Source organism: Sturnira hondurensis, unplaced genomic scaffold (assembly GCF_014824575.4).
Source record: "Sturnira hondurensis isolate 20B ecotype Veracruz unplaced genomic scaffold, ASM1482457v3 Scaffold0014854, whole genome shotgun sequence".
Lineage (NCBI taxonomy): Eukaryota > Metazoa > Chordata > Mammalia > Chiroptera > Phyllostomidae > Sturnira > Sturnira hondurensis.
In genome coordinates this window covers 2,170,744-2,194,661 of record NW_028087485.1, presented here as the reverse complement: position 1 = coordinate 2,194,661, position 23,918 = coordinate 2,170,744, and the positions used below count along the sequence as shown (strand labels likewise).

The 23,918-nt window shown below is 51.1% G+C and overlaps 1 protein-coding gene across 6 annotated transcripts in view; it reads right to left on the bottom strand.

Annotated features, from left to right (window-relative positions):
• NRAP (nebulin related anchoring protein) overlaps positions 1-23,918 on the bottom strand; it is a 66,363-nt gene that overhangs the window by 3,966 nt on the left and 38,479 nt on the right. For all 6 annotated transcript variants that reach the window (XM_037063887.1, XM_037063889.1, XM_037063888.1 and 3 more), the window contains 13 exons: positions 21,526-21,624; positions 19,846-19,950; positions 19,034-19,141; positions 18,405-18,518; positions 16,540-16,737; positions 15,044-15,148; positions 13,433-13,531; positions 11,421-11,525; positions 10,976-11,083; positions 9,792-10,103; positions 4,900-5,004; positions 4,000-4,098; positions 2,635-2,739 (listed from right to left, as the gene is read on the bottom strand). In XM_037063887.1, the coding sequence (XP_036919782.1) occupies positions 2,635-2,739; positions 4,000-4,098; positions 4,900-5,004; positions 9,792-10,103; positions 10,976-11,083; positions 11,421-11,525; positions 13,433-13,531; positions 15,044-15,148; positions 16,540-16,737; positions 18,405-18,518; positions 19,034-19,141; positions 19,846-19,950; positions 21,526-21,624 (1,662 nt within the window). The remainder of the gene's footprint in view (positions 1-2,634; positions 2,740-3,999; positions 4,099-4,899; positions 5,005-9,791; positions 10,104-10,975; positions 11,084-11,420; positions 11,526-13,432; positions 13,532-15,043; positions 15,149-16,539; positions 16,738-18,404; positions 18,519-19,033; positions 19,142-19,845; positions 19,951-21,525; positions 21,625-23,918) is intronic.

Below are 23,918 nucleotides of genomic sequence, written 5' to 3'. Positions count from 1 at the left end.
GACGGAGGCATCAAAATCCCCCTCGCCTCCATGTAGCTAATATTTTTTTTCAAGATAAGGCAATGGCTCTGTGAAAGGAGTCACCCGGGGATCCCAGTGGAGGGTCTGTCCTTTGTTCAGCCCCAGAGAAGGGAAACGGCAGGAGAGGCACATCACCAGCGTTTGATACAGCGACAGCCCCAGCGTGCGCCCGCTGCTCGCTCATTCTGCGAGCCGCAGCCTGTCGGGGCGCCCTTCAGAACCTCACTTTTGTCACTTGGAAATTGAGGTCAAGGTTGGGGCTCTGTTCTACAGGGGATCGGGTGGGGGGGATTGAGCAAAGGAGCAGCGGCAGATAAAAAGATAAAAACCTCACCCACCCTACAACTGGGCCTGGAACTAAAGGGGACCACCAAGGGCTTGGGCCAAGCGTGATGGATCTCATCATTTCCGCGTCCTGCTGTCCATCTTCCCCTGCATCTTAGCCTCCAACTCCAAGATCTAACGCCACAAACCAGGAGCCAACTGCCTACCGTGTTCAAGGGTCACAGATAATCACCCAGGTAATCACCTAATTGGAGGATCTCCAACAGGGCCCAGATGATTAGATTTCCGGGGTCACCACTGAGTCTTAGCAAACGGGACTGGGAGCCATATAAAAGGGAAGGGGCATTCAGAAACTGACAGACCAACCATCCTCTTTAGCACTGTGCTTCCTGTTTGGGGGTCCCACAGATTTCAGAGTATCGAACTGTCAAGACACCATTTTCTGGGGAGGAGACAGTCATTCCCTAAGGGAGGGGACCAGGCGCCTCCCTTATAAGAGCCTGGTCCACACCAGACCCAGGCAAGGCTATGACAGCAAACTTTACAGTGTCAGTCCCCAATGTGACCCCACTTCAGTGTCCAATGCACCCCAACTTCTGAGTCTCTGTGACTGAGGGTCAACTCGACAGTGCAACCCAGCCCAGGGTTCTCCCCAAGGCACTGGCTCCCTTTCCCCGGGTCACTTCGTTCTCTATACTCTTTGCCTGATGGTCATCGCTTCTCCCTGAGTTTTTTATTCTGTGGAGGTTTTTGCCTTGCCACTGGGAGTCTTTAGATTCCGTAGGCGCTTTGATTTGGAACCCTGGGCGTTCCTCTTCTTTATCACAGTGGGCACAGTTTTGTCCTCATCCTCACACATTAGAGTCATTTGATTTTTAGTTATTTCGGCTGCCTTACACATCTCAATGGCTTTCTTTGCCCAGGAAGGTCACTTTCCCTCCACATCCTCCGCTCAGAGCACTTGATCCAATTGTGCACATTCTACACGCCCCCCAAAGAAGTGAGCTTTCAAAAGAGGTGCGAGAGTTCTCCATGTCCGCATGCCCCGGTGGCTAATTTCAGCTCCGGGACTCTGCAGACTGGCTGGCGTCCCTTGTGAGAGGAGAGATGCTTCTGCCTCCAGCCGGGGCAGCTGTCCTCCTTAAGCTGGGCCCCACACGGACCGGCAGTGTTATCCCAGTTTCCTGGGCTATGTGAGCCTCCCTAAGCTCCTCACGCAGAGGCCTGGCCTCCCCCATCCTTGAAGCATTAATGAGACGGATGTTTGGTTCGAGCTCTGCTGAGGGGGAGGTCCCGCTTCCCCAGATGGAGGTCAGCTTGCCAAAGCGGCTGTTCTAAAATTATCCCTCGCACGTCCCTCAAAAGCCTCAAATGGTCATAATAACTCATATTTACAAAGCACCATTGCATTCACTGCGTGGGATCCCACAGGGCTTTACAAATGCAACAAACTAATATACACGCTAACTAGAAGGCGCCTCTTGCCAACCCCTGCAAAGCAGCCGCCTCTGGGGTGAACGGTAGCAGCTGCTCATCTGCACGGAGCCCCAGGACACAATGGCCAGGCCAGGGAGGGAAGAATGGCCGGCTCTGGGAGGCCCGGCGCAGCCCCAGGCCGACACTCTCAGCCTGTGTTATTCTGATCTGACAGCATCTTTTGATTCTGCCGCCTCGCTACCTGTTATCCCAGGATCATAGCTGTGCTGGCCGAGCGGCTGCCTATTCTATTACAGCCAGGGGCCTCCAACCCCTGCTAACAGCAAGCCCGGCTCAGGAAACAGCATCTTGGTTACAGACACAGACGGCGCACATCCTCGGGGACCTGAATGTTGGAGGCCACAGCCCCCCACACAAAGGAGCGAATTCTATGTGGACCCACCGGGCACAATGGCAGCATTTTCCGAACTGTGGGGTGAGACACTGTTTCCCCAACGTCACCACCCTCTGAATGGCCCAGGAGGGGTGTCCAGGAAACAAATGCAGCAGGTGTCTACACCTGCCTGGGCCAGGTTACCAGGCTGAAACCCAGCACACAATGGAGGCCTTCGCCCCCATGTCCAGAACCAGAGCGCGAGGACGGGGAAGAGCCACAGGCGTCAGTAGCTCAGCCTCATCCCCAGTTTACAGTTGAGGAAACTCAGGTCCATCAGGGAAAGTGACACCAAGTCCCACAGGCAGTTTGTCCCACTCAGTCCAGTGTTCTTTCTGTCCCAAGTCCCCCTTCCCAGGATTTTTGTTTTTAACAAATAAAACCTACTCTGGGCACAAACAATGGGACCAATAGAGGCACAGTCCACCCCCCGCCCCGTGAATGGCCAGCTCACTCACGTCGCTCAGGTGCAGGGCGTTGAGGCGGGCTCTGGTGAAGTCGGGGTGGTCGGGGACCAGGGTGTATCTGTGCAGGGATTCCGCGTCTGCCGACCTGTACAGGCGCTGCAGGGAAGACAAGTCCGTGTAGAACTACTCATGCCAAACGCACAGGTGAGGAGCGGGAGGGTCTCCCCTCCTGCCCCTCCCATTCGCACGCCGCGGTGGGCGTACAGCCTACACCTGGAGAGGGTCCCTCAGAAACCAGCCAGTGATGGGGGCCCCGTGTGGTCAGGGCCAGCTGAGGTGGCTGCTTTGAGAGACCCTGCTTGAAATATGCATTAAGACCTGCCCCAAACAGGCCGCCAGCCCACGTCCTGGCAGGCCACACCTGTGTGCCTCCCCAGCTGTACCGGGCTGGGGCCCTCGGGAGGGGTTTTGCAGCTGCGCAGTGTGCCAGCATTTTACTAACAATGCGGTGCCCCGGTGCCTGTGATGTTCAACATTCGTAAGCAGACACAGTAGCTACTGGTCTCTTGATCACAAAAATACTTCCACACGTGTTCAGAAAATCAGAGTTTTCATAGTTATCTGGGTCCCAGAAAGACACAATTTTAAGACTCAATCTTTATCTCAGCTGCTATTTTTAGAGCGGGGGTGCAAGAACTGCAAACAATTTTAAGAAGCAGGGGAGTCTCACCTATCTGTAGAGAGGGATATTTAATCTGCAATATTCTGACCCTTTCCCAAATTTAGTCTGGGCTGTGACAGCGGGACTGGCAGAGCTTCTGGGCGGTGCACGAGGATGGCGCGTGTGTGCCGACGCGGGACCTTGGACAGTTTCAGGGAAATAATATGGAGCTTCCTATTCTTTGAAATAAATATAGGAGAGAGGAAGTGGGGCTCACTCATACAGAGAGTAAAGCAGAGAGGAGCTTTTAATATAGCTGTTCTTTTCTTGGCTAACTGGGTTATGTTACACTTATAAATCCATTACCATCGATCAACAATTAAGACCTGTCTGATCTAGTCCCCGATAAGGGGTCATCAATACTATTTAGTATAATTATTGTTATGACTATGCATCAAACCATAAGGGATATTTACTGAAGACCTACTATGTTCCAGATACCTGTTAAAAGCTTCATGTACTTTTACTTATTTAATTCACTTCCTCTCATGAACTGGTTGCCTTCCTTACCCTCCTTTCTAATAAAGCAACTGAGGATAGAGGAGATTAAGTTACTGGTCCAAGGTCGTCCAGGTAGTAGACAGAAGGTCGCCACTCACATCTGTCCTCTCAGGAGCCCGTGCGGCTCAGCACTGACCCCTGAGGTTCACTGCCCCCTACTGTGCGCCAGGGATGCGTGAGGAGAGCACACCCACCTCGCTGCAGTGCATGTAGCTGTTCTTGGCATGAACCAAGTCCGGGGAGTCCACCACCGGCGTGAACTTGATGCTGTCTGGTTTTTTGCGGTATTTGGTCTGTAAGAGGAAGGCAAAGACCTCCACGTAATGATTGAACATCGTGCATTCTTCTGGATGCAGCTTCACCCCACCTAATCAGTCCCAAATATGCCAATGACATCACTGGAAAACAAGTCCCTCTCCTGGGTGTGCACGAGACGAGAACACAGAAGAGACCCAGGTGGCCTCTGTGATGAGGGACATTTTATAGCTATTTACACTCCCTCCAAAACAGAGGCTTTAAGATACCAGAGCCCATCACAAGGAATTCGGTAAAGGGCAGCATTCAGCATCCATGCGGTTCTGCGGGGACCCTATCCAAGCGAGTCCTGTCCTCAAGAAGCTGGAGAAGGCAGGGTCAGGTGGGGACCCTAGGGGAGAATCCCTGCCATCCGAATGGCGGAGCTCAGTTAATGGAAGGAGCCCTGTGCAACTTAACGCCATCTGTAATAGAACAGCCCCTGGACGCCAGACACTGCGAAAACGGGGCAGGTGAGTGGTAAACTCTGTGCCCCGCCCCACGAACACAGCGGGCTGGTCCAGGTCACAGCTGTTCACCTCGTATCTACGGGGAACGGTCTCATGCGTCTCCCATCTCTCACTGCCCACTGTGGAACGTGCCTATAACTCCCCAGGAAGGAATCCATTTGGAGAGAAAGCCTGTGCCATTTTGGGATTTGGTTGCAAATGGCCCCGGAAGAACACTGGGGGTCCAGTGGCCTGGGGGCCCTCTTGGGACCTCCATCCCATAAGTGGGTTCCCTCTTCAGAAGGGAATTAAGGCGGGGCTGCAGTCAGGGGACAGTCAGGGTGACGGTACCTCGCTGATGAGCTCTCCAGCCTTCTTTGCACTCTCTATCTGTGGGGAGCTCAGTGCCAGCCATCCGGCGCCCTTCATGCCCATCAGGTCTGACTTGTAGCGCACCTGTGGAGAGAAAGCCATCGGCTTTCATCAGGAAAGTGGCTAAGCCTGTTGGGGCCCGTGTCAAAATGCTCCATCGTGGCCTTTGGACATCTTCATTCAGAGCGCATTCTGCGTGTCCTTAAGTTAATTTGTTTGAATTTGCACACTTGCCAGGAATTAAATAGCGGATTCCACATAAGATGCAGCCAAGCCCACCAGCGAATGGGCAGGGCTGGAAGCAGAAGGTAATGACCTACGCAAATGACCCCTCAAAGAAAGAGCCGAGACGCGCTCCAGCCCAAGCTCCAGCCCGAGCACCAGCCCTGTGATTCTGGTCCACTTTGCAGCCACATGATTGACCAACTGCCTGGACTGAAACCCTTTATGCTGCAGTTGATAAAAGTGCTTTGAGCTCCAGATCAAACCTGCTGTGACTTGGACCAAACTACTTTACCGACATGTGACTCAGTTTCTCTCTGCGATGGCTGAAGGTCATAGCAGCCACTCTCAGAGCAATCAGGGGCAAAAGCCACTCTATACGCTAGATTATTTCTTCCTTGTGGTAGTTTTGCGGGGAGTGGAGGCAGCAATGACCGCAGGACACTAAAAACTGGAAACAACGTAGAGGCAGCCGGCTAATAATGTGGACGCCACTTCAACCTTTCTGTGCCTCAGTTTACCCCTCCTCCCACTGGTATTCATGATCCACTTATACTGCAAAAACAAGCTAAGCTTTTTCCTTTTCTGGCTTTTTCAGTTTAAGGGCTCAGATGATTAAAACGACAGCACCATTCCTGCGAGACAAAAAGGGGTGCTTTAAGACAATGGGTCTGTGTAGGGGTCTCCTAAAACCTAAAATTTCCCTACTATTCCTGGATCTGCCCGGCCATTGCCCTATGATGAGACAGTCACACACCAGCTTTCCTTCTTCTCTTTATGAAAATTAGGCAATTTGAAAGATGGGAAAAGACTCTCTAAAGAAATCTAAATTTTGGATCTAAACGAAGTTGATAGCATTTCTCTCATTTAGATACAAGCTCCGCTGTAACGCAAAACATCACTCCAGAAACCAGCCTTTCCGCCTTTTTAGTTCTCTTTCATTTCAGGATTCACCGCGCTCCTCTCAGCTGGCCTCAAAGACGGTCTGTTTCTGATCTACTATCTGCTGGTTAAGGCCCCCGTGCAAATTCGACTCTGCTCTCCAACTGGTGCCACAGACATCACTCGGGTTCGGGAGCAGGTTTCAAAACCCCATGTCAGTGAGATTGCTTTTCAGACGGCGATCTTTCAGTCTACACCGGCAAAGCTTTTGCCTTCCACTCTGATAAAGAACAGAGAAAATTGGATAAATTTCTAAGTTAGGGAGAATAATCCTACAGGGCCTCTTCACAGCCGGGCCTTGCTCCTTTCATAAGCGAGATGAAGTAGGGAGCGCTCTTTCAACTCGCCTTTTGTTGAGCTGAACAGTACAATCGCAGGGAAGTCAGAAAGCAAGATGCGGGTTCCCCAAAGATCTGACTGCGCCCCAGACTCTCCCATAAATGGATGGTCTATTAATATTTCAGCTTCCAGCCCAGCTTTGACTATTCGCACAGACCCTGAAAACAACACGCCTGCCCTAGACTTCACGATAAAAGAGGGGGAGGGAGGAGGGGAGTCGAGAAGGAGCAGCTACCCAGAGATGGTTTCGGAGAAGGGATTCTAAGATCATAGGAGACCTACTCAAGCTGCCCCGCTGAATCTGGCATCCCCAAGGGGCAGCCTTGAGATTTTCCCTTGCACATAGTAAAGCCTGGAAGCCACCTGCAGATTCATACCTAGGAGATCCCAGCACCCCCATTTTGGAGCACTGTGTTGCAAATGCACAAGCTGTGTATTTTGGTCCCTGATTTCTAACAAGGGCACATTAACCACTGCACCCAGGAGGTGGCCAGGGGAAGGGTACATTCGTCATATTAGTAAGAATCATTATAATCACTACCTTGCATAAGGTGTGCATTGCTTTAGACTCATCTTGCTCTGTCCACACACCATCCTGCAAAGGAGGTGTTCTTATTTCCATTTACAGGGCAATTTTGGCGTTCAGGAGGTTGTTCAGAGTATCAGAGGAGCCACCAGCTACTGTCCTCTGGGCATGCCACACCCCAAGCCCTTAAGAGAACCCTCAGGACCTAGAGCATCTGGGTTTCCTAATCCAGCCACCTGGGGGAGCCAGAGAGCACTGAACACGGAGTTAGGCAACAAGGGCCCCACTTGGCCTCTTATTCAAAGAATGGTCTTGAGCAAGTCATTTCCCTGCCAGCTTTTGACCTTGGACAAGTTACTGAAGATTACAGGTGCCTTAGTTGCTGCATCATTAAAAATGGAAATAATGCCAGTACCTACCCAGATATTAAATGAGAGTCGGTACAAAGTATCTGAACAAATGCCTGGCCCAGAGTAAGTGTTCCCTACATTGTGGAGTCCTCTGCCCACAGCATCTTAGAATCCGGACCCCAAATTAACACACTTGAACTTTAAAACACAATGCACAAAGCATAGCAGGTGATTTAAAAATGAGGCCATAAATGCTCAGATTTTAATGCATACCCTGGTTTGTAAAATGTCAGTCTAAGATTATCAATGAGCATTTCTCGGGACGAGCTCTTCATTTTAGACTGTTTTTTCCCTACCTTTTTAGTGTTAAAATACCCCTTTTTTCCATAAATAACAGTGATATAAATGGTAGCTTGAGGTTTCTTCTTTAGTAAAATTAAAACCTCACGTTATGCTGATGCTGCCATTTTAAACAACTTTACTGCTGGAGCCTGAAATCAGAGGCTACGGCTCAAGTTGAAAGTCTCTGCATTCCTGATAGAGACCTGGGGGCCTAGGAAGTGAAGGGACTGCTGAAGGACACACAGCCAGTCTGTGACAAAGCTGGGCTCCCAGTACACACCTTCAGATCCGGCTCGGCCCCCTGCACCTCTCCCAGGTGGCCTTCACATCGTCCTCAGGAGTCTGTCCTTTCCTCCCTCCCCCCAGAACGAGCCACTGACCAGAGCACCCCAGTGTGACAGGAGCTATTCTTGGGGACCACAGGGGGGCCTTCTAGCACGTGGAAGGCCCTTCTGAGCGGGACTTGGGCTGTGTTTCAGGAGCTACAGGCCCCGTGGGGGCCCAATAAACTCCCCTACTCCACACTGAACTCGATGGTGACTGTAGTTATTCCAGGAAGTTGTAATCATAACTAGATCATCTTCACTCAATCACTGCATCCTAATTAACCATCGATTCTGGGTTTAGAACACTCAGCCTGTGCCATAGCTAGACTAAGAACAGTTCCTGCCTGAGGGCAACCAGAACTCGGGGGGCTTGGCATAGAGAATGCAACCGAAACAGCTAATACTTATCGGTGTGTTTCTATGGACCAGGTGCCCTGCTGTGTGTTTCATATGGACCAGCTGTCCCCTGAGAACTGGATTGGCGATCAGGTACAACTTTGTTCTCCAGGTACAGTAAGTACATTGGACACTATTTTAAGACGTTTTTGATTGTCCCACTGGGGGAGAGGGAGACTATTGGTACCTAGTGGGCAGAGGCCAGGATAGGCCCCCGCAACAAAGACTTACCCAGCCCAGTATGGATGATAGGGGTTAACGTGACAACAGTCCCATGGGTTACCCTCTAAAATGACAGCGCTCGCCTCCTGGGCATGCCGCAGGGCCTGGAGGGCCGACGTGTGCAAGGCCCTAAGTGCCCACCACAACCATGGCACCATCACTACCGTATCCCAGCTGGGGGCCTGAGGCCTGCGGGGGGCGCAGGACTGACTCCGTGGGAGCTGACTCCAGAACCTCGCATGGCGGCCCCGGGCAGGCCCGGTGCCTCCACCAGCCTGCTGCGTGTCCTCGTTCAGGGGAATCTGCCCTTTCTGGGCTTCAGTGTCTGCATCTGAGCTGTAGGAGGCGTGACTCCCCCCAGTGACAGAATGGTAAAAAGTGTGGTTTCTGGAGCCAGTCCTGCCTCGACACCTCCCCTGTGACCTCATCCTTAAAACAGGATTAACAACGGTCCCTACCTCCCAGCACGGTGGCCAAGGTCATAGAATGGCAAGCAGTCAGTCAGTGGCAGTGGCAGGGACAGTGACTTTCCTACCGTCGCCATTGCTCCTACCATAAATGACCGAGCGCCTCTTCTCTCTCAGACCCGTCCCCCGTGATGCCCCCTTCACTCACCCATGGGCTTTACTCTGTCCTCAAACGTGCTGAGGCTGCTGCTGCTCTGGACCTTGACCTTGAATTTGCTCTTCTGTCTGCTGAGTGCTCCATCCCTTCCTGCACCTCCGTTGCTCTTGGCTCAAAGGTCACCTTTTCCATGACCCCTCCATATTCAATCGCAGGTATGCAAGGCACACACACGCGCACGCACACACACACACACACACACACTCACTCACACCCTCCTACCCCACTTCCCTGCTCTATCAGTCTCTACAGCAGGAGTCACTATCTGGCACGCTCTGTAGTTTACTTATCACTTTTATTCCCACATAGTGGAAGCTCTAAGAGCACAAGATTTAGGGGCCTCTTTTTTTTGGCTCATTGGTGACTGTTGTATTCCCAGCACCCAGAATAGTGCACAGTACACAGCAGGTGCTCAATAAATACTTGTTGAATGATAGATTGAATAATTCCAACCTAGATCACATAGACTGAGCAAGTTGTTGCTGGGGGTAGGGTGAGTCTGAAAGACTATGGAAGACGCAGCGATTATAAAGCATACCCAGGCTGGGTGGGGCTGGTGTGTGACCCACAAGGCCCCCTTACCTCACTCTGCAGGGCATGAGCTTTCTTAGCCCAGGCCATCTTCAGGTCCTCAGGTAGTGCCGTGAACTCGTGGCACCGTGTCCTGTAGTCATGGTCGCTGGCCAGAGCCTGGGCCTTCCTGGCGTGGACCAGGGGCACCATGTCCATGGGCAGGTGATACTGTGCTTGGCTGCCCGCCGCCTCCCGCCTGTACTGATGCTCGCTCTGCAGCTGGCCCATCCGCCGGCAGTGCTGGAGCCGGGGGTCGTCGCTGACGCTGCGGGGCCCAATCAGCTTCCCTCGCTCCTTCACAAAGTCATGTCTGTAGAGAAACTGCAAGGGAAGACCAGCCGGTCAGGGGCCACCATTGGGCCTGCTGAAATTCCATCTGCGTGTTTTCACTGCAGAATGCAGAAAAATCACCCGTTCTTACGCTAGGAGGTGATGATTGTAAGAGAAACCACGGTGAGGTTGGCCTGAGAGCACGCTTCCTCCCTGAGGGATGGACAATCAAAACATCCCTCAGTCCTTCCTTCCTAATTACAACCAGATCCTCAGGACCAGAGCACGGGCCCATTCCCCACTCGTGTCCTGTGGCCAAGAGGAATTCATCAAAAAGGGTGAAAAGAAACGTGTGCTGTATCAATTCCCCCTTGGCAAAACATTAAATCCAAAAGACAGGATCTAGTTATTTGAAGTCCACATTTTCTGTGATTTGTTTGCAGGAAGGAGAAAGTCACCTTCATGTCCCAAAGCTATGGACGCTATTGGCAGAGGGGCTGAACTCAGCTGGCAAACCCTAACGCCAATGTGTGAAACTACAGAGAGGCCAAAGCAGATGTGTTAGGGCTGCATTACAATTTCTATTGTGCGTTCTCTTTCTAACTCTGGTGGAGCTGGAAAACAGGCACTTCACACGTTGGTGGGGGTGTGGGGGGGGGTCTGGGGGGGTGGGAACGGTTGCCCAGACATTGCAATTAGAAACAAATCATCACCTTTGCCCGGAATTCAGCTTCTGCTGAACAAAAGCTTTCTTCCCCTCCCTCCGTCAAAGAATCTCATTTAGAACTAGTATATTCTGCAGGTGACATCCTGTCTCACACGGTGATAGATTTGCTTTAATTCAGGGAAATCAGCCATAGACATTGTTTTACATGAAGTTAACAGAAATTGGGCAAGATGGAAGGTCGTATCATTCAGCTCACATCACTGGCTATATCTCCAGAGACCCGAGCAGCCTGGAACGGGAGTGCGTCTATTGTCAACTTGCAGCCTTGAGCTCGGAGATTATGCCAAGACTCCTTGTATTTTGCCTACAATAGAAACACATGTAGATTTTCTTTTTAAAAAAATCACACGAATCTACGAACAAAGGCTACCCCTTTCATTTTGTGGTATAGCAATCCAGAATCGATCTCTGACAAGCAAAAGCTTTCTATTTGGCAAAGAAAATCTCATTAGCACACCCATGGTAGAGGGCTCTGTTATGGACGCGGCACATTGGTGAAGAGGTATAGTTCACGTGAGCACTGAAAAGACACATTTGGTTTTTAAAGTCTCTGTGAACATCGGACGCGTCACTATTAGATCCCATCGCAGACATACGTGGCTTTGGAGTGGGCCTTAACTTCAGCAACTAGAAAGACTTACGTCACTCAGATTGGCAGCGTTGGTTTTTGCTCGGATGAACTCGGGCAGACCCAGAGTCATTGTGTACTGGTGTCTCGCGTCCTCCCCAGCTGCTTTATAGAGGCGCTGAGCAAAACAAAACAAAAGAAAAAGAAAGAAAGGAGAAAAGCCAGATGAGTGCTGGGCATTTCTGCAGGGCCGGAGGCCCCTCCCTCGTCGGCAGTCGGGAAACACAGCTGCAATAGGCTGTTTGCTGGGTCCTGGGGAGCACACCTTTGGGCGGGGGAAGGTGTTTCTTTCAATGAAGGCAGTCTTCCGTGAGCCACACTGAGCGATATGAACGGAATGCGTGAGAAGCTGCAAGTTGCTTTTGATAAGGTTCAGGGCGCATCACCCCCAAACACGGCACCTTGCATATTGAACAGCTCGAGCTGGAGGAGTGTGAGAGACACAGACGGGCTCCTCTGACTGTCCCCCGGGCGCCATCATAGACCCTCCGGTGAGGGGGGCCCGCCTGTACCCGAGGAAGGGGGAGCATCCTTATCTCTGATGACAAAGGGACCAGAAAGGGGGCCTCAGCAAAGAGACCTGACTAAGTTCCCCCCGCTCTCCTACACTCAGCTTACATCCCGTCCTAGTCATCGGACCAGCAGGAAAGCACTCAGGTTTAACCATCTCTTCAGGTCTGCATTTCCTTATGAAGGTTCCCCTACCACGTGAAGCTTAGATTAAATAAACATTTGGGGTTTTCTCTTGTTAATCTGTTTTTTTGTTACCAGGCTCTAGCCCAGAACCTAAGATGGGCAAAGAAAAAGATATTTTTCTCCCCTATATTTTGCTCAGTAACAGTCTGAGGAAGGAAAAATACATTTAGGAACGCTAACGAGGTTCTCCCCCCTGTAGACACTTTCCTTGAGGACTCAGTGGACAGACAACACAAGACCTGGGAAAGTTAGGCTCTGTAAGGGGGGTTCCCAAACCCTAGTCTGCACTCCTCACTAAAGCCCTGGATCCCCCACCCCCACCCCAGGGGTGAAATCACATGGTACCACCCCCAGTGGCCTCAGCCAGTACAAAAACATTTGTTCTCGGGGTTAGAAATGGGACATGGCTGCTGAGTTCTCTGAGCCCAGAGCCCTTGGTAAGGGGCTTTGTTACCCCCTGATGCCCAGCTCACAAACCAAGCAAGGCAGGTTCGCTGGGATTTAAATTGGACAACATCCTTGTACAAGCCCTTAGGGTGTTCTTACCCCACGCTGCTGATTCTTACTCTGTGACTTGGGTAAGAAACAGAGTGTGGGAACTAAAAGAGTCTCAACAGCCAAATCTCACCTGACTTCTACAGTCAGAGTCAGACGGAGAATCTTAAACACTAAAGACGACGCAACATTTAATCCTCCATCAAGCTCGCTGTCTATTTCAAATGTGTCAGAGGGCCACTAAGAAGACATAGAACTGGGAAGATGATTTTAGGGAATGACATTCCTCCCTCTGCATCGCCCTCTGATAGGGATAGTAAATTGACCAACCGATGACTCAGAAGATGAGATGGAAGTTGGAGAAGCCCGACCAACAATATCCTCTAGAACCGTCCTTGGCAAACCACAAACCCTCCCTGTGGTAATAATCATCAGGATGACAATATCAAAGTGGTTAGCTGCTATTGGCTGCCACAGAACGAATGAACGACAGACCAGTCCTTCTCCGATGCTACTGTGCATTCCGTGGGTCCGGGGCGGGGCCTGGGGTTCAGCATTTCTAACAAGTCCCCAGGGGATGCAGAGGCTGCTCGCTGCTCTGTGGTTGCATTTGAGGGCAAGACGCCAGACTTAGCCAGATGGCCACCTGAGCCTTCTTTCCTTCTGGGCAACACTCAGGCTCTACACAAAGACATCCCTGTCTCCTACACCTCCATGCAAACACGCATGCTCTCCGCCACCACCCCAGACCCACACCCACTCACGTTCTTTCCACAATCAGCAGGGGTTTTTTTAAAGCCCATTCATTCCAAAGCCATCAGGAGGAGAGTTTACCTCATTCGTGATCTGGTTGCTGAGTTTTGCGTGAAGGAGGCTGGGAGTGTCTGTCACAGACGTGTACTTGAAGGACTGCGGGTGCTGACGGTATTTACTCTGCATCCACATGCAAGAAGGAAGAAGAAGACTAGGTAAGATATAAATCTGGCAGAAGAACCAGCTCTTGAAACACTATTATAAAGCCCCCTTTTTGCAAAAGCAGTTAGCCTGTCACCTAGAATCTAGTCCCTCACCTGCTCCTGTGGCCTCAGAACTCAATGGGATGAAGAAGCAGAGAGGGGCATGGGAAGACTGACTCAGAGGCTTAACAAAGGGAGAGCTAGTCCTTAGCTATGAATGTGAATGCGGCTACTGAACTTCAAGTTTGCAATAGCAGTTTTCCTTGCTTGCTACAGATCCAGGGCTCCTCAGCTTTGGGAGCATACGAGAAACACCTGTGCAGCTTAAACTGCGTGTACATTTGCCTGCACCCAGCCCTGGAGATCAGGATGCAGAAAACTGCCAGTGGGCCCAAGGCTCTGGATTTTTTTAAAGTTCCCCAGAGGATTTGAATGCACCACAAGGTTTAGAAACCAACCACTTGGTTTAGAGATTTTATTGGAAAGGCAAAGCACAACGTTAAATCTAAACTTTGGTGGATTCCACTTGCCCAGAGCTCATTGTAATCAGTGTGCACCGGGCCTGGCCACTGACCACCCTGACCTCCAGGGCCTTCCATGATGCCCTCCGGTCCTCGATCTACCAGGAATGGAAGTCCTAGAGCCCTCTCGAGGGTGAGCAAGGCTCCTCAGGACTCCAGGAACTTAAAATTCTAGACTCTTGTATTTTTACCAAGAAATTATTACCAAGCTTAGAGCCACTATTACATACACAGCAGTCAGAGAAGCACAGTACTTAAATTAGTACTAACCCTCATAAAAACTAAGCAAAAGAGGCATGACTATCCCCATTTGACCGATGAAAAAGCTTAGGCTCAGAGAGGGCAGGTGACTGGCTTGAAGTTGCACAGCAAATGAGTGCTAGCTTGGAATTTCACCCTCCATCAGTTGGTCTCCAAAGCCTCCCCTCTTTACACTGTACCACAGGGCCAGTCCCCCAAAGGACAACAAGGAAAGTATATGTTCTGGGTCAGTGAATAATTCTTATATGTTAATAGAGAAACTGGCCCTGGCTGGTGTAGCTCAGTGGATTGAGCGCGGGCCTGCATCCTGCAAACCAGCCAATCGCGGTTCAATTCCCAGTCAGGGCACATGCCTGGGTTGCGGGCCAGTTCCCAGTGCGGTACGCATGAGAGGCAACCACACACTGATGTTTCTCTCCCACTCTTTCTCCTTCCCTTCCCCTCTCTCTAAAAAATAAATAAATAAAATAATTTTTAAAAAAATAGAGGAACTGACTTGATATCTGCAAAGATGTCTTAAATGCCATTGGATCTGAATAGGGTATCCAGTGAGAAAAGAGGCCAGGCACAAGGGTGCCAGCCAGGCACCAGTGTTAAAACTGTTACAAGTAACTCACTTGTACAGGAAAAAAAACAATCAATAGCTACGCAACCACCTTTGCTGGAGAAACACACTTGACACCCCTCACCCCCTCCAGTCTCGTTACCTCACTGATGAGTTCAGATGCTCTTTTTCTCCCTTCGATCTCTAACGTGCCCGGAATGACACAGGCGACACCTCGCATGAAGTTCAGGTCCGACCGGTACGTGTTCTACGAGGAACAACACGGGGAGTCGGAAAAGCTGAACTCACACAACGAGAAGCAAAGAGAAGCCAGAAGACCCACAACAGGACAGTGTCACAACTGGAACTCAAGGCCAAGCCAGTCCCCCTGGATGTCTGTACTCAGCAAACACACCCAGTAAAGGCTCATTAAGGCCAAAAACGTACGTCCGAAGAAAATTCTGCGGTCACTTGCCTCCGGCTGTTAGAGAGGCGCTGGATAGACTTTTATTTGAATCTGGCCTATGCAAAAATAAACGCTTGAGTGGACAGTGGTTAGAAAGTTGGTTGTCTCGGGGCAACTGTGGAAACGGTTTAATAGGTCTTCTAAAAACCCAGAAGCAGAGGGTGGCATTAATGAATCGTGGGTTAAGAAAGAATAAATGAACCCAGAACCACATGGCAAAGGCCTGTCTCGGTCTGCGTGGGTGCGGGCACGTATGGGCACCTGACTGATTTGGGTTGACGGTTTAAAGGGGCCCAAATTCACTCCCCTTCAGCCACTGTGGCACCCTCGGCCATGCATGCCGCCTTCAAATCACCATCGCAAGGAGACGTGGGGCAATCGAGGGCTCTGCTCAAGTGACAGGGGCCCCCGAGCTGAGTCTGGCAGCTCCCCGTTCCTGTAGCTGTTCCTGACAGTTTGTGTCACTCAGCAAACACTGTACAGGGGCATAAGGTCTGAGCTGATGACAAGCACCCAGGTCGGAGTGCCGCTCGGCGCGCAGGCGCTGCCAAACCAGGATGCAGGGTGGGTGCCGTGGTTTCTTTTCTGACACAGGCCCGTTACTTGCAAATCTCACAGCATGAACACCCAGCACGCTGGGAAGTGAGGCTGCCACTGCCTGTGGGGATGAGACACTCTGCATTTCTTTGGGAGTGAGGAAATCCTCGATGCCTCCCCCAACCCCACCGCCCACCTCCTGGGCCCGCCTGCTTCAGCCAACTGAGGTGTGTGCCAGGAAGGCACATCCAGACTCGGGACCCCCCTCCCATGTAGAGTTGTGGGATCCTGGGCAAGCCAGTTAGCTTCCTGGAGCCTCACTCTCCCTGCCTCTGTAAAGTGGAGACAAAGACCCTGGGAGGAGGGTCAGCTTGGGGTTTAAATGAGATAGTAGGTGAAAGCACAACGCGTAGAACTCAGCAGAGGTGCTCACTACATGATTGCCGGCACTAGACGTGCGGTGATGCTTGCAAAGCTCTAAGCAGGAACATTGGGGTGGGGTTTCATAAGAAACCCTGGGTTTGGGATTACTCTCCTCTGAAACGCGCCCCCCTCCCCAGGCAGCCACTGAGTCAAAGGGAGCTGGCGGGTCACTTACTGCCTCGTGGTCACATCAGAGAGGAAAGGGCCCTGGGACAGACGCCAGCTCTCCTTACCTCGCTCTGCAACTTATGAGCTTTCTTGGCACAGCTGAGCCTCAGGTCCTCCGCCAAGGAAGTGTGCTGGGGGAGCGGGTGTCTGTAGTCCTGGTCGCTGGCCAGGCTCTGAGCCTTCCTGGCATGCACCAGGGTCACCATGTCCAGCGGCAGATGGAACTGCGCCTTTGAGTGCTCAAAGCCTTTCTTGTAATTCACCTGGAGGCACAGACAGATCAACGGCAGCTATTTCAAAGCTTCCATTCGTCCCAGGAGTCTCAGGGACAGCAACTGCCACGTCAGTGTCCCAGGTCACCCTGGGGGGTGCTCTCCGCAGGGCCAGGATCCTTTCTTTGGGGACAGGACTCTTCCCCGCTCCTAATGCTCACTGCCCCCAGCTCCCGGAGGTCAGTCCTTTGGATGATAGAGACCCACAGTTCCCCCAGCTGGGGAAGATGCAGATGTTTGAGGGGCAGATACAAGGTCACTGGTGTCCTTGCTCAAGGGCGGCTCTTCCCACTTTCCAGAGCAAGAGGACGCGTGGCTAACCTGAGTCCTCCCACCAGAGTTCCTTCCCTTCACCGTGTCAAGTTCAAGTTCTAGACACCAGGGAGTTTCCTCTCAAGCTAGCGAATGAGGACCTTCTTTAAAGCTTTCCTAGGAAACCTGGGAGCCAGGCGCAGTGAGTGGACGCTCGGAAAGCCGGTTCTGACCGGTGGGTGTTCCCAGAGCCCCACATGTATCCAGAGGGGGAGGGGGATGGGCGTTTGCAGACCACAAGCTCCATTACGGTCCTAGGAGAGGCTGTCTTCGGGTCTGTGAAGCTCACTCCGGGCTTCTTGGGAGTCAGATACGGAACCACCACCTCTTCCTCCTCTATCCTTCCCAAGGACTGCCCGCAGATCTAGCCACTCCTGCCTAACCTGAGAGTCCCACCTCCACTAATCCCCCCTCGCCCCTACCGTAAAGTCCAGGGCAATTCCCATCCACCCATGCCCTTAGGCCAGCATCCCCGCATGGAAAGGGGAAACGATGTTAGAAATGGGGATACCGAGGCAGAGAACATGTGAAGGGGCGGAAAGAGCATGAGATACGGAGCTGGCTCGGCCCCTTTCTAGCTGATCTGAGGCAGGGGCTGAGCCACACAGAGCCTTGGTCTCCTTGTCAGTAAACCCAGGACGAGTAAACAGATGAAGTCCCCAGAGACGGTATGATGGTTAAATGAGACACTGCATGTAGCAGTCTTTGGTCCTCTGTAACATGTCACATATTAGATTTCATCACTGCCATGAGCCAACTCACACACGTATATGCAAGGGGACAGGGCACACACACACGTGTGTGAGCACCCAGTGGGGTGAAATCAAGGGTCGCAATCTGAGAGGCCTCTAGGAGCCAGAGAGGCAGCAAAGCTGAGTGAAGGAGAAACTGGGGGAGGAGGGGGGCGGCTGCACGGCCAGGAGGGCACAGGTCCCTTTGAATGCTGCTCCCTGTGATCGAGGTCAGCTGTAGCTTCGAAAACTCCAGGTCCAACTTCTGGCCAGAAGTCTAAAACTCTAAAATTCTCTGTGTTTGAAGGCTTGCAATTAATTCACTCTGTAAACCAACCGAAACACCTCTGCGGTCCAAATGCAGACTCCAGGTCCCTTTCTGCGGCCACCGGCCAAAATCATAGAACACCCAGCCTCGAAGGGAGTAAGAGGTCAGCTAGCCCGACCTCTCTCACTTGATGGAAGGAGAAGCGGAACCCTGGAGGGGCCCACGGACCTGGCCGTGCCACAGAGACAGTTGGGGCAGAGCCAGCAACCACAGCCAGGACAACCGACATCCGCTGGCTGTGCGTGGTGGGGGGCGGGGGCAGCCCTGTCGCATGTTCCCCCACTTACTTCGCTCTGCAGCGAGCTGGCATGCACTGAATGCGCAAGGCTGATATCATCTTCCAAGCTCCGGGAGCCGAGCATCTGCCCTTTCATTCTCTCAAATGCCTCTTTGTATTTGTACTAAAGGGAAAGAGAACGGGAGAGAGGAACAGCTCGGGGACACGGGACACGGAATGGAAGAGGTGGGTATTGGGCGAACATGTTTTGTTCTTTTGACAGAAACTGGGTGAGTTGAAAGAAACGCGTGGGAGTCATCAAAAGGCCTATTCTTTCATATGCAAGACTCCCAACGACTGAAGGGCTAGGGCAGGGAATGGCAGGCCGGGCGAGTACGTGGGCGGCCCACGCCGGAGGAAGGTGGGTGCCTTGTCAGCAGTCTCTTCAGGAAACCGCTGGGCAGAGGGTGCATTTCATCTGCCCAGGGTCCACGTTTACAAAGCATTTGGCTTTGTGCCCCAGCAAAGGCAATTTCTGTGGTAGGTTCTTTCTCACTGGTTGTTACCTGAGAGCCCTAACACAGTCCAGCTGGGAGAGGAGAGATTATCCACAGGCAATAGAAAGGCAGGGGTTAGGGACAGGAGGCACAGAAATGGGTTAGGATTAAACACCGGCGCAGGGTGGAGCTGGGTGCTCACGTCGCTGATGATTTCACCAGATGCCTTCGCTGCCTGGAATGGGATGGCATCCAATCTCAGTTTATATCCCCCGTCTCGAAGTTTGCTCCAGGACTCCTTGTACCGTGTCTGTAGGAAGATGCGTGCTCATACAGACGCCACGCAGCCTCGTGGCCCCCCACACTCCCATCACCCAAATGGGAACCTGGTGTGTTGTGGGCTTTTCTCCCAGTCGGGAGTCAGAGATCGCTGGGGCTGAGCAAAAACAGCCAAAGAGCTGGATCCTGCCTCCTGCCCACCCTTGGAGGGGGAGCCACGGGTGGAGGCTAAGGGTTAAAGGGCAAGGGCTTTGGAGTCAGAGAGACCCAGATTTCTCTGAGCAGCAGGCTGATTGCAAGAAGGAGGCAGGATGCTGCCTGGGCATGGCCCTCTGCGCAGAATAAAGAGAACTCAGCTGCCTCTGTCCAAGAAGAGGAAAGGGGGGCTACTAGAGACTGCGGAGATGAAGGCCCCCACTATCTCCTCGCCATAGCCCGTCACTATACCCTGATGCCTGTGTACCAGCCCCACCGTACAGATGCCCTTTGTACTAAGGCATTTGTCCTAGTCTCCTCCTTGTAAATGACCTTGACTCTCCTGCAGGACCAGCTCCACAGTTCGCAGGGCCCAGTGCAAATGAAAATGCAGGGGCCCCTTGTTCAAAGATATCAGATTTCAAGATGGTGACAGCAGAGCATCAAACCAAGCAGGGCCCTCTGGGCCGGGATGCCATGCATCTGCCCAGGTCCCCTGGGGTCCCATAACTACAACCCATGGCCCCCCATCCGCCTCACCTCGCTGATATTCATGGCATTCAGCTTGGCCAGCAGGACTTCAGGGAGGTCAGCCGTCTGCGTGTAGTGGTGCTTTATGTTTTCTCCTTGTTCCTTGTATAACCTCTGTGGGGGGAGAGAGGTTTTGCATTAAACCCAGAAGCCTCTCCCAAGCGGGCATCAGCCAAGTTGAACTCCAAGAGACAAGGGCGTTGCAGCGGCCACCTCCCCATAGAGACAGGATCAGGGGTGCCCTGCCTCCATTTCACAGCTGGCACAGTGACACGTGCCTCATTCTCTCCCAAGTTCTACCCCCCTGCTCAGAACACAACAGGCTGACACCTTCCCCTGGGTTAACGCCCCACCTGTAGCCTACTGCAGAGAGGGGCGGCAAGTGAGGGATGAGGTCTAGTTACCATCAATAACTTTGTTATTAACTGTAAGCTAGGAGAGGGCATGAAAATCCAGGAGACGTGAGAGACAATGGTGCTCACGCAGGGGCGGTTTCCCCTGGACTGCCTTCCGTCCTCATCCCCTCTCCCATCTCCAGGATTCTTGTGCCAACAACGGTCTCCTGAGGGGGTCTGGGGCCCTAGTCACCCAGAATTCTGATTTGGGCGTACACTATTCTGATACGGAGAAGTGACACAGAGAGTCGGCATCAGCCACCGGAGGAGCAAGTTTCTGAACAGGGCTTTTTTTTTTTTCATCCCAAATCTCATTCGATGTGACCAAGGTTCTGTGTATCACAGCAGTGCCCCCTAGAGTTGGTTAGGGTGAGGAAGAAGCACAAATTGTGTTTCTTTGTACAAAAGTCCTTGTTTCTCAGAGTTCAGTTTGATTCTGACGGGCTGATCATGAAGACACGCTAAATCCCTAACCCCATCAGTTTGTAAATCACCCCAGACAACATTCTGACAGGTGCTCAGGCCATTTCAGAATGCCTGTCAAATAAGGCCCAGCCTGAACAATTTGCTCAACTGGGACACAAGAGACAGAATTTTGAACCCTCTCCCTCCGAGGTTTGCAAATCTTCCTCGTGGCAAGTCAAAAGGCTTGGGGATATTTTAAAAGGAACATCTGCCCTGCACAGAGATCTCTGAGCCTCTCTCAGGAGCATGGGCCAAACAGGGCTGATTCATGGTTCTTAGGAATTCATCACTCAAATTAGACTCCAACGAACCCTTTGCTGAGAGAACAAACGGCCTGATCTTGGTTCACGTTAGACTGAGAATATGGAAAATGGCCTGAAAGTGTAGTCTAATGTACAGACATCAGACCCACATCATTCTCAAGGCCTTTGGGAAGTTCCAGAAGGAAGAATTCCTGCCCTTGGGTCCCAAGGAGCCCTGGGCATGGCTTTCATTTTGCAATGACCAAGAATTTCACCCAAAAGCTCCAGTTCCGAAGATAATGCTTTAACAGAAACAAGGAGCAGGGGAAAGCCCCACCACAGACAAACGGACGAGACATGCAAATGGGAAGAAATGAGGGCACCGGGCCGTGGGGTGGCGGAGCCCCAGTCGGCATCCACGTCCTAATGAGGAAGGCCCCCCGCCAAGGTGAGCCTCGGCAAAGGACAAGAAGCTCCTTCATCCTTAGAACAACAGAAGGAGCAAGCCAAGAACCCCTCGGCTTCAATCGCGGTGTTGAAAGAAGCGCCCACTCGTACAGTTATAATGTATAGACATTATCACTTACATCCACTGCTTGGGTATAACTAATTCTGGCCTGGACCATCTCCGGAGTGTCTTTAATACTGGTAAACTTCAAAGCATATGGATGCTGACGGTACTTCTTCTGTTGAGCAGAAAAAGATCAAAGCCGTGAATTTTGTGCTGCTCTTTCAAGCCATTTGAAAGAGAAAATCATGGGTTGCTCGAGATGAGAGCGAATTTGTGAACATAATTATTATTCGTCTTCCTCCATCTTTATATCCGTGGTGACTTCAGGTTAATATTTGTTTCCATTTAAGAATAACCTCATGTCAATTAACATTAAAGTATTTCTACCTGGTGCAAAGAAAACATCTCAAAATTAGGTTATGCTAGTGAAATACTGTGGGATACACACTTAGGAAAGGATTTTTTTTTAACGAGGCTTCAAATGCTGTCTCCCAGTTGTTTACATATCTTAGTTTGGGTCTCCCAAGCAAGAAAGTACATTCATAGTTACATTTATCAACTGGAGCTTTCGATTTTCTTTCCACAAAGGACTCGGCGGAGATGAGATCACAGTCCAAACTATCGCATTTAACAGTTAGTGATCACACGCTAATCACTATTGAACCCAGTGCCATTAACATACACAGTAACTCTTTGAACTGTTGCAGCAACCAGAAAAAGGCTGACACCAGTGACAGGCATCATCACACAGTTTGAAAGACACTGAGACAACAACAACATATTACAAAAACTTCAGATGCTGGCCGGGAGAGACCTACAAACCCAATGTCGATTAAAAAAAAATCATGCTTAAATTAATTCTTCTTTGTTTTTCAATCAGAGTACATGTCTAGGAGACTGGACTGGTGGCCATTTTTGTGGAATTATGAAGTCTATCTTTTCCCAACACAAACAATTATTTTATAAACACTTCCTCATTTATCAAGTTGGACTCTTGTATACTGGCTTGTCTTAAGAAGACACAGCTCAGTATGCATCACCTGTTTTTGTAAATAAAGTTTTATTGGAACACAGCCACACTCAGTCACTCATGTACTGTCTGTGGCTGTTTTCGTGCTAACAATGGCAGAGTTCAGTAGTGGTGGCAAAAACTGTGTGGCCCCTAAAGCCAAAAATATTTACTATCCGGTCCTTTACCAAAGGCTTGCTGTCAACTGCTTTAAAGGACAGGTGTGTGTGTGTTTGTGGCTCTTTTGATAGAGCCTCACATTCAGTCAGAAAATGGAGAGGTCAGCTCAGTTCGACACTAAACCGGAAGCAGGGCAAACTGAGTGAGAGGAGGTGGTTGGGTAAAGTTGCTAAAAGATGTCTTGACTTACTGAAGTTTGAGTACTTGTGTGCAGGATAGAAGGTAAACAAATTTGTTGAGTAAGTTTGCAAAATGAGGTGGAAAATGAAGATCACTGTAAGATAAATAGTTTCCAGAAAGATCCTTTGGCTGCCAGACTTCAATGCATGAAGGCATCATCTTGAAGTTTAATTACCTGTGCAATGGCCTTTCTTCTTTGTGTCTTTTTATGAGTGGGGCCCATGTTGAGAGCTTGGGACCCTGATTGCCCCTGTTTGTTCCTGTAAGTTTCCCACATGAGTCTTTCTAACATGGCCTCTTAATGAGACTGAGCACCCAGGGCCTTCTGGGCCTTGAATGCTCCCGAAAATTAGGGCAATCAGAGTAAGCCCACTTTTTAAATCAGCTCTGTGATGGGTCAGGTAACTAGAACACTCTCCAGTTGTCCAACAGCAATGCTGAGCATATGTGTTTGCAAATCCAACACAGGCGTCTTTCTGTTTTAACGACACATGCAGTCTCCTCCTGAGACCAAAACAAGGTCCCAGGCAGCTCACTGCCAATGCTGAAGCCTCCTGGGGCTATGGCCATGTGGCCCCCACCCTGAAAAGCCCAGGAGGACCAGGCTACTCTGAAAGCAACTAAACACATGCTCACTGGCCTTCTGAGCAAGTCCCCGTCCAGACACACGTAAACAGGGGTGGACCTGGGTTGTTTGAGGGAGTGCGGGCTCTCTGTGAGCATGAGCCAAGGACAGCTGCCTGGTGTGTCCAGGCAGGTGGGTCTCCACCTTTCAGCAAGGTCTGGAAGTATTTTCAGTTGTCCCAATGAGGCAGTAGGTGCTACTGACATCTAGCGAGTAGAGGCCAGGGATGCTGCCAAACACCCTACAAGGCCCAGGACAGTCCCCACAACAAAGATGATCAAAAGGTCCACAGTGCCGAGACGGATAAACCCTGATCTGCTCAATGAGGCTGTCCAAAAATGTGAGGAACTGCCCCTTTTCATAAAGCCGGAATACCCTCCGGGCCAGGTAGGGTGGTTCCAAGGAGACAAGAGTGAGGTTTAAATGGAAGTAACACCCCCCATCAAGACAGGACTGTGTCACGTGTTTGACATGC